Source organism: Thrips palmi, unplaced genomic scaffold (assembly GCF_012932325.1).
Source record: "Thrips palmi isolate BJ-2018 unplaced genomic scaffold, TpBJ-2018v1 HiC_scaffold_7, whole genome shotgun sequence".
Taxonomy (NCBI): domain Eukaryota; kingdom Metazoa; phylum Arthropoda; class Insecta; order Thysanoptera; family Thripidae; genus Thrips; species Thrips palmi.
This window is the reverse complement of record NW_023144634.1, coordinates 3,966,751-3,982,774: the sequence shown is the minus strand read 5'-3', so window position 1 is coordinate 3,982,774 and position 16,024 is coordinate 3,966,751. Positions and strand designations below refer to the sequence as shown.

The following is a 16,024-nucleotide window of genomic DNA, read 5'->3' as shown; positions in this document are numbered from 1 at the left end:
CTGGCGGATCGGTACACAATATCCAAGTATTTCGCATAAAAATGAAGAAAATTGCGAATTTTTTCGTTCGAAGTTGGTTCAGAAGGCCTACACATACATTATGAAAAATCGTTCATTGCAATTTGTGCAGTTTTTTTGTCGTTGTTTTCGGATGTTGTTTGTTCTTGTTCCACCCCATACCTCAAGCCTTGCCGCTAGCTGAGAGCGCTCGATCCAGAACAATTCCATCTCCTGGCTAAACACCGCTCACCTCGTTCAAAGCGGGAACGAAGCACGAGGCATCAGTTTGATGGGAGTCCCTCCCCCTACCCGTTTTGCGGTGGCGTGGCGGTCCCGTGGGCACGTGCACGGGGATGCATCATCTGGGGGGCGTCCGAGGTGCCGCACTGTCTCCGTCGCACTCGCTGCCGCCAGAAGCGACGGAGAGTGACAGAGAGGGAGGACGCCACGGCCACCAATGAGGCGCGAAAGCGGCGGTAATGGACCAGGGAGCCGGCGGCGCGGCGGGTGGCTGCCTGCCAGCCCTGGCCTGCCTGCCTGCCTGCCAGCCCCGGCTGCCCGCCTCCCCATCCCCCGGGTGCCACTTGGCTATCATTTAGCGGACAGCGAGACTCTCCGGGGTCGGAATGATTAGCTCGATAACATTTCGGTTTCGGTCGCGTCTTTTCTCCCGGTCATCGCTCTGTCTCTCTCGCACTCTTGGCGCGTCCCGTGAGGGTGCGAGAGAGACAGAGCGACGCGGCCCGGCAATTTGCGCCCCTTGTATTCTAATTCATTAAAGCGAACGCGGTTCTCGCGCGCGAATCCGCAAAGTGGACATTGGCGGGGCGGGGCGGTTCGCACGCCGCGTCGGTTGAGGCGGCCGGGCGGAGTGACGCCTTCATACACGCCTCATGCGAGACGCGAGACGCATCCCAGCGCCGCCCAACGGGACCGGACGTTTTCGGGGTTCCGATTCGTTAGGCGCGCGAGCATCGCGAGCATCGCGAGCATTGGGCAGGCTTTGTTTCCGTTTGGGAACACCCCCTACATCAGCATAGGCCAGCACGGCGCCAAGGCCGAGCGAAGAAAGGTCTTTACTCCAAAAAACCTGCTGTTGGGAATAAATGCTGACAGCTCAACTCGGCTCGGCTCGACTCGGCTCGACTCGGCTCGACTCGGCTCGACTCGGCTCGACTCGGCTCGACTCGGCTCGACTCGGCTCGGCTCGGCGGGACACGGGCGCAGCGAGCCATCACTGGCAACAGGACCTGTTATATGCTCACAAACATTTTTATACACCGCATGTACGTTACTTTTAATTAATTGGCACGCCGTGAAAGATGTGTGGGCTCGTTACCGAAAAGCAGTTGCCAGTCGGACGGACGTTTCGCGGCTTTTTTTTTTTTTGTGAGAGTGCTTCCGAGCAACGCGCGCAGACCGCTGGTGCCCTAGTGCAGTGCAATGCAGCTCCTGTTTCAATTTTAACTTATTTTTTCTTAAAAATCTGGCTGTTTTTAACGCATGATAGTTCGCCAATGTGCCCTATGGGCACACAGTTCAAAAAAATAAAATTCTCGTTTGGGGAAATTGCCTCCGATGGAATTTCGTAAAGTGCGAAAAATGTCGCTGAACACTTCCTACCCTCGCATCTCATTCGGCCACAAAAAATAAACAAATTTCCCACCACACTGCGAGGAAATTCCCCCGGGTTGGCGGCACTGCTGCGGCGCGTTGCTGTCGTCCAGTGTGGTGGCCGGACTGGCCGGGCTACAATTTATGTGTCGCACGCGGCGGGGGGTCCGCCATAGCTAACACGCAGGGATTGTTAAACAATCGGGAATCTGTACCTCCGGCTCCTCCGGCCGCTGTGGCGGGCCCGGCCCTGGCCCGGCCGGCCCGGGAGAGACTCGGCTTGATCCTGTTCGTATCACCTTAAACGCTTCGTCAGGGACCCGTGATTTAATCCCTGCTGGCCGGCAGCGCGGCAGTGGTTCAAAATCTTCTTCTTTTCCTATTCTGCTCGTTCGTTCCGGCCCGTTCTTTACGACGAATCATTAATACTATTTTGGTCGTGAGGTGGAGGGGGCGTTGAAATTTTGGGTTGCCACTTGATGGGAATGTCTACTAGGCTAATTTTCCTTACAAGAATGTCATGAAACCAGCGGATGGCATTGTTGTCTCGTCTAAGTGGGAGCTTTCATGACGAAATGTCGTCATTTTGTGATGACTGTCGTCAATTTCAAGATACGACGTGACGATTAACAGTGTACTGCGCGGAAAGCATTGGCCCCACCCGCACTATGCGTCCGGCGATAGGCCACGCGTTTTTATTTCCTCCCTTCCCTTCTCTCTCTCTCTCTCTCTCTCTCTCTCTCTCTCTCTCTCTCTCTCTCTCTCTCTCTCTCTCTCTGCCCCCACGCATGCATATGCATTAGTCGCGGAGAGCTCAAGTATCAGCGCGACTTTTCATTTCTTACAATAAAGCGGCGGCCAGGGCGCGGCCAGCTTGGGCCAGCCTGGGCCCGCCCCGCGGCGATAGGCCCACAATTAAAAGCCGCTGCCAAATCCGGCGGCCTAAGTGGCGCGGACAGGCGCATTGCTATGCACGCAGCACAGCGGAAAAGTAATTGTGTCAGTAGCATGCGCTTTTTTAAAAAATCACTTGAACGTTGCATTACTTTGCATGAAAAATGTAACACACACACAAGCCCGAGGCTCCCTTCCTCTTGCGTCTTGATCGCAGCGAACCGTGATTTTGTCTTCAAAATGCATACTGCACCAGGAAAAAAAAGTTTCTTTGAAAATTATTTCTTGGGATTAAAAGTACAAAAAAAAATAACTTTTTGACCCAATATTTTTCTTATTCAAGGTAATGTCATGTCGTTTGTTGGTTGATATAATTTTGAAGAACTCCAAGAATAAGTATCTTTTGATCCAAGAAATAAGTTTCTGGAGTTTTCATCCTTGGCTCAAACGTATTGTTGCCGTTCTTCCTGCACCGGCTGTATCAAGTTAAGGTTCTTCTGACCAATTCTGATTCTATGTGAATGATTTTCATAGTTATAAACGTTTCCAAATCAGTTTCTTTCAAGCTTCTCACATTCAAATTGTGAGAACAAGTATCTGTGCCATGAAATTGGGTGATATTTAAGTGTGATTTAAAATCACACTCACGAGTCAGAATCAGAATCAGTCAGAATGGCTCAGAATCCTTAACTTGATACAGCCACCGCAACGCTGGCGGGTTCTCCTTCCCGCCAAAGCAATCGCCGTCTCCCTCTGACCCTTTGCGTCTCAATAACTCGTGAATCCTTAGAAGCAATACGCGATGTGGCATAAAGTAGCCGCAAACGGTAGTCAGCCTGAGGATGAAGAACCCGAAAGGTCCTAACCTCTGCAGCTTGCATCCCCCCCCCCCTCTTCCCCCTCCCCCTCTGGAGTTGTTGGCGCCCCGATTCCCCGCAGTGTGATTCATAGCCTTCCCCGGCAGGGCTAAACTAATAAAGAGTGCTGCAACAACTGGCGAGCGCCCCCCCCCCCCTTTCCCCTTCCCACTTCCTCCCCCGCCACTTCCCTCTCTTGGGCTTCTCACCTTCCTGGCGCTTCCAAACTTTTTCCATTTTCTCCCCACAAATTTGCCAAGTGCCTTGGATTGCAATGAGTCGTCTTCTGTGTCTTCTTATCGATTTGACCGGCCGATGTCTTGTAGAGGCAGCGGGCTGTCCACTGTTGCGGCACTTTCCCTGCTTGACCCTTTGTCCGCGGGGTGGCGCCCGCTGCCGCAGAAACGCGCATTCCCACCCGCTGCAGAGTCGCTTTCGTCGCTCTGTCCCTCTCGCACTCTCAAAGCGTCCCGTACAGGTGCGAGAGAGACAGAGCGACGAAAACGGGTCCCGGAATCAGTCTGCCGCGCCCCGCAGTCCCATGTGGAGCCGACATCGGCGGCGGACAGTCTCGGACACGGCGCGCAATTTGCACACGCACGATGACGTCTCCATGTAAATCAGGTTCGTCGCGAACCCCGGACGCAGCCCTCCGGCCGCGATAGCTCGGCGATAGCCCTGCCGAGGCGGCCAGCGCCAATCGAACGCTGGGGACTTAAGAGGGTTCTCAGTACACACAAGGAGCACTTAAGTGAGTACTCAAGGGCACACCTTAAAGGTTGGCACAGCTGAAAGGATGGCACACCTTAAAGGATTCTGATTGGAAAGAAGCGAAAAGTGGCATCATCTTTCAAAATAATACATCCCACGAAAAAATTTGTCGTAATAAATTGGGGTTCCGATCGTTTAGCTCAGCTACCTGCTACTGCTTTGAACGACGTAAGGTGGTGTCAGGTTCCAGGAGGTTCCCACCAGGCCGCGCGGACAGAGAGAGACAGAAGAGGAGAGAGAGATAGAGAGAAGCGACGGGTCGTTGGCAACCTTAGGACGTATGGGAAGAGTGAGGGGGAGGGGGGGAGGGGGACGGTCGCCTCCTCAGAATAGGTGCTCAATAATTGACCGATCCGACACCCATACAGTTCGAACCTCCCTCTCTCTCTCTCACTCTGTCTCCGTCTCTCTCCCCTTGTCTTATTACGGGATCGGTTTACGCGGGGACAGGGCCATGTCTCGTAACTAACATCTCCATAATCCGAAATGTACGCCGTGTGCGCTTTCTCCCTCGCCCTTCATTTATGGATCTTGTCACACTTTTGAAAAGTGTGGGAAGGTGGAATGTCTTGGCGTGGGTTGGCAAAGACTGGACCTGTTTCGGCAGCTCTTGGTAGGCAGAGGAAGCAGTGGCGCGGTGCAACTATGTCACTGGAAATCTTCTTGTAAAGTAGTAAAATGTGTCAGACTTTATGTTGAAATGACCCTCCTCGACAAAGTCCTAGGCAAATCCAGTCTCAGCAAAAATTAATACTTTTTAATAACTTGATCAGAGACCAGTGCTCCTGGCTCTGTCTCTCTTGCACCCGTGCGGAGCACCCCGCGAGTGCGAGAGAGACAGAGGCGTGCAACTGGACTGATTAGGCCCGCTGGCTCATGAAAGCGGGTCGCGATAATTGCGCATCGATCGTCGATGCGACTCTGCCCTCTTTGTCACTCCTCTCCCCCTCCTTGTCACTGCTTCGTGACTCGTTAACCATTTTTCTATTCTGGTTGCCCCGAGCCCCGAGCCGCTCCGCCCGGCAGCGTGGCCGGGCGCTAACTGAATTCGCGCGCGCAGGCGCGGAACCTGAGGGGAAGTACATTAGGGGTGAGTACCCCGTGCTTGGGTACTAGGTAAGGTAGGCCACCTTCAAACCTCACTTATTTTGCTCCTCTAAGCAGGCACAATGCCCCACCTCCCAAAAAAATGACTTCGTAGATAAAAAAATTAAATTCTCTTGTTTTTTGTGTGTGTTTTTTTTTGTTGTTTTTTTTTTCAAGAAAAATTTCCTTGATCCAAACCTATTTTCCTGTATGAAAAAAATTATTATGTCAAGGTTTTTATTTGCAGAAACCAAGAAAATTAAAAATTAAGAAACCATTTTTCTGGGTGCATCTTTGGAAGAATCCTAGATCCACACCTGCACGCGCCATGGTCGGAGGAGGGCGCCTGAAATTTGCAACCCGAAAGTTGTAAATTAACTCGGCGACTATTTCACCTTTTTATCAGATGAGCGTGTCTGTTCTTTTTTTTAATGATACAGTACGGTGCTCGGGCAGATGACGGCCCGCGAGGAAATCAGCAACGCGAAAGCGAAAGGAGGCGGACTTGGACTTGACTCGGACACTCTTTGATCTACTCCACACGCATGCACATCAAGGGCAGACATCAAACGGTGCTCCCCCACCCCCTCCCTCACCCCTCCCCGCTTTCCCAAGTAGTCCTTATTCCTTCACAACCCCGCAGGGACCCGGTGGTCAAGCGCTGGCCAGAGGGTGGGGGAGGGCCTTAATGTATTCCGCACGGCGCCTGCGCTACTCACCCGCCCTTAATTGTATTAAAATTTTATGAGTCCCGCCAAACAGAGATGGAGTAAGGGGGGGGAGGAGGAGGAAGGGGGCTCAATCCAACGGCGTATCTCACCATCTGCTCTGAGCGCTGCTTTTTGCCTTCACGCCCTGGGTGCATCACTACGTCCATTCATTCAATCGTTCGTTGATTCTTTCAACCATTCTTCCATCTTGGAAATTTATTCATTTTTTTTTTCACTCATCATTTAGTTGTCGTGCTGTTTGTGCCACTCATTCACCATCCATTCATTCTTCACGCGTATTCATTTGCCATTTATGTATTACAATTAATTTGTGACTAACCCATTCATTCATTGATTCATACATGCAATCATTTATTCATCATACGGTACCCACCCACTCGATCGCCATCAATCCATTCGGCGTCCATTCGTCACTCATTCATTTGTTGTGAATTTATTATCTTCATTCATTCATTCATTCATTCATTCATTCATTCATTCATTCATTCATTCATTCATTCATTCATTCATTCATTCTCTTGGACATCAGGGGACGAAAATTCACCATGATAAATGGACACGCGTAAAGTACGAGTGTACACATTTTTGTGTAAGACCGCTGCACGGGGCCACACATACCAGCTGGCGCGGTGGGGAAATAGATGACCGCTGTGTGGGGGGAGGGGACGGACGACGAGGGGAGGAGGGGAAGAGGGAAGGGGGTGCGGGGAGGGGGCAGCGCGTGGGGAAAAGTGGTGGGGGTGAATTCGTCCTTATCCGCGAGGTTCCCCACATATGACATACAGGTGGGACCCTGTCACTGTCATATGGCTGACCCTGCTGCTGTCCCCTGGCGGACGGACAGACAGGCAGACAGACGGACGGACAGACGTGTTAATTACGGCAGCTGCTCTCCCCGACCGTAACAGTTTCTGTTGCTAAATATGTAGTTTTTCCTTTTTTTATTAAAATAATGGTATGCATTATCTGTATTAAAGATCGGCCGGCGGGCTGCCTTCCTCCCAGGGGCCGCTGCCGCTCCCCGCCACGCCCCGCAGTGTCGTACATGCTGGTAGTCGCCCAAGTCCGGCGTTGGACAAAATGGTAACACGGAACTTTATAATAGTTTTGTTGCTAAATATGTGTTTTTCCTTTCTCTCTTAAAGTGATGGTACTGCATTGTGTGTGTTAGATCGGCCGGTGGGCTGCCTGCCTCCCAGGGGCCGTGTCGTCCGCCAGCCTTGCAGTGTCGTAACGGTAGTCGCCACTCCGGTGGACAAATGGAACCGAGTAGCTAACAAAATTCGTGCCGGTCTGTCTTTTCTGTCACTTCTCTCTCGCTCCTCTGAGTGATGCGTCCGCCTGCTTGGCACGTGGCCCTCATTGTTAGCGGTGTTAGCGGGTCGGGCCGACAGAAAGCGGCGGACTCCCTTTGGCAGTGGCCGGCCGGTAGGGGTACTGAGGCGCTTGGGCCCTGCTACCGCTACGGCCCGGCAGTTCGAATTCGGCCAAGTCTGTTGTGTCTGTTGTCGCCCGTCGGTTGGGAGTTTATTAGTTTGGTTTGGCACGGGGCCTCATTACATTAGCGAGCAAGCTTCACGGCGGGCGGAACGACATCGGGCCGGGCTGCTTGCATTGGATCCGGCAGGGGATAACTTAGAGCGCGTTTGTCCGGGAAATTTGTGGCTTGGGGGTTTCCCGAGTGAGACCAAGACAAAGTTCGAGAATTTTGTATAACCCGGAGGTGATTGGGGGTTGGGTTTGGGGTTTGACTCCTGTCCGGTGACCAGCCTGTCGGCGAGCAAGCCCGACGGAGGTGTCTTTGTCGGTGTCTCCTGCTGTAGCTGCCTGATTTGATTCCGAGTGTCTGTCTCTCTCGCACCGCTACGGGACGCGCCCGCGCCATGGCTGCGAGAGAGACAGAGCGACGGAAACGACTCTCGGAATCGGTCTGCTGGCGCCCGTTGGACCCTCTGGTCGCGTTCGACGCCCCGATGCTGCAGGAGAGGACCGGCGGCCGGGCGTCCCTGTGGGGCCCGTCCTCGTGGGGCGCCACCTCCCCCGGAGCGGTCCAGCCGCGGCGTGCGCGCCGTGCCGTGCCGAGCCGTGCACGACAGGGATCGATTTGCGGACTGAAGGATTGCACTGCCGTGCCGTGCCGCGCCCCGCCACGCGCCCAGTGTGCGCACCGCACAGACGGGAATCTTTATTTATTGTTGATCTCTTTTCTCTCTGCCCTTTTTCGTACCGGGAGGAAATAATTCTCCAACTCGTGCCGTTTTCTACTCGGAGTCACGGGGCGCTATTGGCAGACCGGCCTTGACGCACCCCGCCTTCAGTCAGTGTCTTCGTTCCTTGTTTTGCTGTAAATTAACAGCGCAGCAGCCCCTCTGTCGATAGATCACGGTACCACAGGTGAAATAGTAGCGCCTATGGGACTGGGGTGCGCTTTTCTCGACTCCACAGAATGGATATCGGAGCCTTTATTTGTTCAAACAACAGTAAACCTCATCACAGTTCGCTACGGGGGTTCTAATGAATCTTGGCTCGGGCCAAACCGCGTCCCAGCCGCTTCAAAATGGCTTTTTCGTCGATGCCGGATTGTGGGGAAATGAGAGCATTTTCCACGATTTTTCCGAAATTGATCGGGACTGGTGAGTCCTGCCACTTCAGCGAACACTTGTCATTCCGAGACGAACTCTTGTCTGCGACTGTACGCGAGCCCCGCGTCTTTTACCTCACACAAATATGAGGGCCCCGAACCATGTCATCAATTATAAAACAACTCGATCCCGCTGCTCTGTTTCGAGGCAGGCAGTACTTTACACAAACCTGACGATACATTCAGTGTGTCGTGATTTATTCACATATACGTTATAGGAGTGTGCTGCTTGTGTGTGTGTTTGTGTGTGTGTGTGTGTGTGTGTGTGTGTGTGTACGGTCGCTAGCGGTCACTGCGCGGCCCTGCTCCAAGGCCGTGACAACGTGAATGCTCCTTTCTCACGTTTGGGAACGTGCCCCGTATGTCCTACGGTGTGCGACCATCAAGAACATTCGTTCCAAGTACCAAACGCGAGCTTTTGCACACGCAAACGAACCTCGCCTTTTTATTTCAACCCAAGACTACAACACAGCACCGCTTTTTTTTGCGAGTCACCTTTTTTCTAACTTCTGTGTGTACATATGGTTCGAATACAGAGTTGCCGTTTGCGTGCAGCTCTGTGATGGAAGGGGTCGGCCTGTCCCCTCGCCCTTTTTTCTCTCCTTAGCAACTTTTGTTTTCTGACGAATGATTTGAGAGACAGGGAGTGTCTGTGTTGAGCGCTCAAGGGAACCTTGCAAAAAAGTTTAATAACATCATTTCAAACTATTCCGTCGTAGTAGTTCAAGGTCGTGCCAGTCAGTTGTTGATAGCCATCCCAAATTTCCAATATGTTCATATCGAAAGTTTCCCACCAAATTCGGTGAAAATTTTGCTCATAATTTATTTAATAGAAAGCATCTTTACAGTTCAAAAACTTGCAAAAAAAAACTAAGGACTTAAAACTTAAAGTTTTTTTTTAAGTTTTGAATAAACTTTTGAAAATTTTTAAAAAACTTTTGAAGTTTTAAACTTTAAAAGTTTTGAGTTGCGCTGAGGCCGGGCCGCGTAACGCTGTTTAGTGCCATGACGGAGAGGAAGGCGGGCAGGCCGGGCTCGTTGACAAGTCTTTGGCGGCGCAGGGTCTTTTAATTACCTGACCACGCCACGGTGACTTCGCGCCCTGCAGGGCCCCGCCGTGCCGCGCCGTGCCGCGCCGTGCCGCCATGGCTTGGTGTGCCAGTGCCGTGCCACCTCCCACGCCAGCGGAAAACGATTTGAGCGGCGTCTCCACTGTTTTATCATTTCCTCACAAGTACGTTGACTTGGGGGCGGGGGGTGAAATCTGAAAGGCAGAAAAACTTGGTGCGGCGGCAGTGCTCCGCTTGCCGCGACGTTGGGGCGCTCGATACGGCTTCGCGAACCTCGCAGTGCACCGTTACCTATGAAGCATTCCACCCGGCTCAGTTTCACCCCCTTCCCCACAACAGCTGCTACCCTGATTTTCGACCCCCCCCCCCTTTCACCTCCCCTTCCAGGTTCCCGCCTTTGCCAGTGTGGGGTGCAGTTATGGTCGTAGGCAAGTAACATTTGTAGCTCTTTTCAGCTTCCGTCATAGGGCGATTTTTTACTGTTACGCTTCTAATTTCACAAAAGATTTACTAATCTGTGGTCTACAATAAAAACCCAAAAAGTTTGAAAGATTATTTGAAAACCAAATTAATTTTTAAGTGCAATTCAAAGGGTGCGCCGAGATGGGCGCTTGCCATAACTGTGCATGACCCTGTTTGCCATAAGACACGCGAAAAAAAAAGAAGGATGCATAAAAAAAATGAAAACAAAAACGCTTGGCGTTTCCCAGAACTACTGCTCCGTATGAAAGTTTACCGCGAGCCGTGCCGGCCGTGCCGGAGCAGACGCCAGCCCCACCCCGCCCCGCCCCACCCCGCCACGCCCCGCCCCGCCACGCCACGCCCCGCCCCGCCACGCCACGCCACACGCCGTCACGGTGGAGTGCGCTTGGCGGGCACGGCAGGGCCCGGCTGGGCTGGGTACACACCTTGCCACTCACAAGTCGTCCAGGACACCGACTAGTGCCTCGTACGCTATCGATCTGGCCGCACGACTGATACAAACGAAAAGTATATCCCGTTTCTTCTGGCAGTGTGTGTGTGTGTGTGTGTGTGTGTGTGTGTGTGTGTGTGTGTGTGTGTGTGTGGTGTACGAGTGCGCATGCATGCATGGCGTTCGTTTTCTTATTCGTTTTCCTTCGGAGGGCTTTCCGACGCACTGTCAACGGAAGGCACTCCCGGGATTCCCTAATTAGTCCGATTGCTAATTTCTGCCCGCTGTCTTTTCTATTAGCTTTCCTCACGCGTGTGTCCGAGCGTGTCTCCTCGCGTGCTTGCGCCAGTGTGCCGCCCGTGCGTGCGGGTGGCAGGGGGAAGGGGGCAAGGCCGCTGCGATGCCGGCCTTGTGCATTTCACCACACACACACACACACACACACACACACACACACACACTCGACGCTCACATACTTACGGCGAGATGAATATGGCTCTATCTTTCTATGGCTTTTTGGAGGACTTGGGCGCTTTCGTGTCGCATAGAGTTCACACTTTTTTTTTCTGTTTATTCTTTTTTTGTATTGAACTTTTTTTTTGTACTTCTTTAAGAAATCAAATAAACTTCTTGTATTACCTTCCCTTCACTTTAAATTGGCGCCAGGGACTTCCCTCCCCGTTGCAACGCGTTTGCTCAGGAAAGCGAACGGAGTCGACATAAATTAGCAGCGCCTTCACCCTTCCTTCCCCTGCAAGGCTGATTCCGAAAGCACTTTCGTCGCTCTGTCTCCCTCCCACTCACGGAGCGTTGGATAGACAGAGAGAGAGAGAGAGAGAGAGAGAACAGCCTTCGGATTCAGACTGTCGGCGGTGTTAGAGCAAAGAGTGGCCCGTTTAACCCGAGTGATTACCTCGGATTGCACTCCCTGCGCATTGCCGCTGACTCACCGTGACGTGGTCGAAAAGTCACTGTGTGTGTGTGTGTGTGTGTGTTTGCGTTTGTGTGCGTCTGTGTGTTTTTCCAGTGGCGCAGTGAGTGTGATATTGAGACGTAGGGGGCGCGTCGATTGGGTACTGTTGGCCATGCCTACTTGACAGGCGCTACCCCACCGACACGTAAACGATATGGCACCTGCTCTGTGCCCTGCTCTGCCCCCAGACCGCACTCAGTGCATGAATTGCCCGATCATCGAAGCGGCGTGTGTAAACTGTTTGTAAACAATGACGTGTTTACGACTGTAAAAAATATATCAGTTTGGTGGGTGTTGAATTTCTGCCAAGGATAGCCACATGTCAAATAATGGTCACCGAAAACGATCTCCATGAATACTGATAAATGTTTGCAGAAATCGTCAGAATTTCATTGCCATCTACTTAAAATGCGTGGTAGTAGGAACCAACAGGAATTCTTGTAATTTTTTTGTATTCTTGTAAAAAATTTATTCGCAACTCCTGTGATTTCTAGCGAGAAAAAATGACTTCTTTGATTAAAAAATTGACTTTTATGGATTTTTTATATTTGAAGAAAGTCTTCTTGTGTCAAGATGTTGTTTTTTTCTTGTTTTTTTTTTTTTTATAACAAAGAACTTTTTTTCTGGGTGTAGACGTTTGCTCCTCTCAGGAAGTGCATTCGCGTTGAGTAATCGGCCTGGTATCTCTTCTGCTTGCAGTTACTATGCACAAAGACAAGGAAGATCCCCACTACAGAAGTCGAGGGGAATTAACGGCGTACGACCACACCCCTCTGGACGGTGATATGTTCCTGCAGGTGAGTACACTGCAAAGTTGGCGAAGAAGATGAGATTTGCGGGAGGAAAGCGCGGGGTCGTCGTCATACTAAAGCTTCGGTGAAAACCCGAGATAAAGCAGAGTTTTTATCTTATTGTCGTCGTCTTGATGAGCCCTACGAGAGGCCAGTGAGTGGGGGGAGGAAGTGGGGAGGGGAGGGGGGGGAGAGGGGGTGGGGTGAGAGGGAAGGGCAAGTGAGGCCGGCGGCACCCGGACCTGAGTCAACAGCGCGGCAACGCCGCACCACGCGTGCCCCACCGGAAGTAGAACTGGGTAGTAGAAATATTAAACAGCATCAATAGCAGCGAAACCGCCCACAACAACAGCAGTGCCGCCCGGCTGCACCGGGCCGCGCCGCGTATGATGATCATGGAGGGGTGCAAGCAAGGCGGCGAAACCGACAAAAATGCGCCGTATTTTCGCGCTGAAAATTAAAAACGTATTTTTTGGTCCCCGGGGAGTGCGCCGCTGAGTGTGAACCTGGCTGGGCGTGGCGCGGTGGGGCGGGGCGGGGCGGGGCGGGGCGGGGCGGGGCGGGGCGGGGCGGGGTGGGGCGGCGGGCAATGCGGGGGAGCTCTAATGCCTTTATAATGCGTCCGCCATCGGCGAGGCAGCCGGCAACGCACCCTGTGCAACGCTGCACCGCGCGCACACACACACTGACACACACACACACACACACACACACACACACACTCACACACACACACACACACACACACACAGTGCCCTGACCCCTCGAAGGACCTAATAAGAAACAAATGAGGCGTCGTCCGCCGCGGTCCAGTCCCGGCCACAGTCCCGGCCACAGCGCGCGCGCTCCGGTCGTCAAAGTGGCCCACGGCGGAAGGGGTAAAAAAATCTGGCGGCGTCAGTGTTTGAACCCGGGTCCTTCGTATAATTGCTTATTTTGGTTCGGAGCGCTGCGAGCAGGCAGCGAGCCGTGTGGGGCGGAGCGTGGAGCGCTCGCTCCTCTGCCGCGATGGGATTGTGAACGACTGAGGTACCTTTCGCTGCACAGTGGGCCAGAAGGCCGGTGCAGGCGGCCGAAACTATACACGCGTTTTCAGCTCCAGAGTCGCTGACCAGGACTCACACCGAACGTGTGACCCCACCGATGGTTTCCTCGTTCGGAGAGCAATCCATTGGTGGGGTCAAGCGATCGGTTCGAGTCCCATTTAGCGACTCTGGAGCTGAAAACGCGTCTGGAGTTTTGGCCGGTTTTGGCCGCCTCCACCGGTCTTCTGGCCCACTGTGTGCTCAAGCAGACGGGTGTGATGCGCTGGCCCGGCGCGCCGCGCGGCAGAAAAGCCCGGAGCCCCGGAGTCGCCCGTCGCGTATCCGGTGCGGCGCGGCCACTTCCGGTGGTGACCGCTGCCGGCCGGCCCGAGAGTGGCGCGACTCAAGCCGGCCGAGTTTTGCCGTGGACTGGCCCGCCTCCCTGGAGGGACCCCGGGAACCTCTCGTGGACCGCGAGCAAAACGCGGAACGCCGCTGTCGTCGCGGGTCTGTGTCGCAGCGCAGCGCGCGGCCATGACGCCTAGCAGCGTAGGCAACATGCGACCAGGATGCAGCGGCGTCCCGCGGGTTGCCTACCCCGTCTCAGCCTGCCTGGCAGTGGGTAGGCAACCCGCCAAACAGCGGCGTCTTGCATGCAGGTTGTTGCCTACCCACTCGGCGTTTTGAACCCCAGAGTCGCTAAAATAGGACTCGAACCGAGCGTGCGACCCCACCAATCGATTGCTCTCCGGACGAGGAATCCATTGGTGGGGTCACACGATCGGTTCGAGTCCCATTTAGCGACTCTGGAGCTCAAAACGCGTCTGAGTTTTGGCCGCCTGGCCGGTCTTCTGGCCCACTGTGCGCCCCAATGAGTGCGACAGAGACGGTTCCCCGGGATGGGCCGAGATGAGCACGCTGCACTGCACCGCCCAGGACGACGGGCGGCGCCCCTTGACCCGGCGGGGCTGCAGCGCGCCGCCTCGCGGTCCTCTGGCTGCCTTTTACCGCGGCCGGCCGTTCGGAGGTTTTCCCTTCCCAGAAGAACTTCTTAGCCGGCGCTGTGGCAGTGCTGTGGCAGTGCTGTGGCAGCTCCACTCCACTGGGACTGGGCTCAGTAATTGTACAGAATGTTGCGCAGTCCGCGCCGCCACTGTGTAATCTGTGTCAGGTCAGTATCCACTCCCAGACGGCTAGCCGGCCAGTCAGCCAGTCAGTCAGAGCGCCAGCAGGCCAAGAGCCGGCCGCTGCCTGCCTGCCTGCCTGCCTGCCTGCCTGCCTGCCCGGCTGGCCGCGTTGCTCTCAGGGAGTATCCGCACCCAAAATTACTCAATGTCTTGATTAGCGCCACGGCCGCCTTGGCGAGGCGGGGCGATTTGTGGGGCCTATCGCGGGGCCCGTCCGTCCCGGGCAGCCTAGGGGAAAAAATAGGAGCAAGCGGTATGAGAAATTGTGATTAGCGCGGAAGGAGTGTCTGCGCGGAGTACTCTGTGCTTGGTGCACCGCGTAGCCTACTGCGGGTTCCAGATGCAGCACCGCGAGTGTTCAATGTTCAGTCAAGCATCAAAAAAATGTTAAAAATGTTAGTGCACTGACCTGCTTTGCGGGCCCCTGCGGTCAAGTTTTTTTGGTTTACCAGCGTGGACACTTATTGTGTAGTGTACGTGGACATGGAAAATGTTTTGTTTTCTACTTAAACCGATTTTGTAGCGCATTGCTCCGGCGACAACATTGTAACCAGTCTGTAAAAAATTAGTCTCCAGCTGGATACAATTTTGTCGCGTTGGGGGTGGTGCCCTTCTTCCCACTAGAAAACAAAAATAACAATACGTAGACATTAAGTGCGGGCGTTTGTGTGCTAGAAAGATTTCATTTTCCCCGCACGCCGTGCGTCGGTGTCATGCCGGGACCGTCCCAGTGAGCCGACGGGGTGAATTATTATTGAAGGGTGTTAATGCCGAACTGCAGACTGAATCCGAGAGAGTCGTTTTCGTCGCTCTGTTTCTCTCTCTCTCTCTCGCACCTAGCGGCACGCCCCATGAGTGCGAGAGAGACAGAGCGACGAAAACGACTCTCGGAATCGGTCTGCCGCGACCCCTGCGAGGCGCGCCTTGCCGGTAGCCGGAATCAACCCCGGCCCCGGGGCGGCGTGGCAGGGTCGCTCTGTCTCTCTCGCACCCCTACGGCACGCCCCGTGAGTGCGAGAGAGACAGGGCGCTGCTCGGCCTGCCGCGGGCGGCGGTGAAGGGGAACCGGGGAGGCGAAGGGAGTGGGGAGCGGGAGGTCGAGGGGGACCAGCTGACGCCGGCACCTGGTGGGCCGTTTGCTATACTATTACCGAAGGAGGGGAGTAGCCGCGTAGCCGGGCCGCCTGGCAGGGCGAGAGAGAGAGAGAGAGAGAGAGAGAGAGAGAGAGGGAGAGAGAGAGAGCGTCGGGGGGAGAGGGGGCGCTGACCCTTGTTTATATGCAGTTCAGTGTAGCCCAATCAGAACGGTACCGTAGTGTGTGGCACCTCTGGGCTCCGGTCGAAATGGAATATCCAATCGTGTTTTGATTATAGGCAGACGGCTTGCTTATCTGCCTGCGAATAACACCTCCAACGTGCGGCTGATTTACTTTTCGTTTGGGCTGTACTAATGGGTTGGAACAAAAAGTGG

The 16,024-nt window shown here is 53.9% G+C and overlaps 1 protein-coding gene across 1 annotated transcript in view; it reads left to right on the top strand.

Annotated features, from left to right (window-relative positions):
* Positions 1-16,024, top strand: part of LOC117652603 (aryl hydrocarbon receptor protein 1) — a 90,739-nt gene that overhangs the window by 46,496 nt on the left and 28,219 nt on the right. The window contains exon 3 of the mRNA XM_034397642.1: positions 12,250-12,347. Coding sequence (XP_034253533.1) covers positions 12,250-12,347 — 98 coding nt within the window. The remainder of the gene's footprint in view (positions 1-12,249; positions 12,348-16,024) is intronic.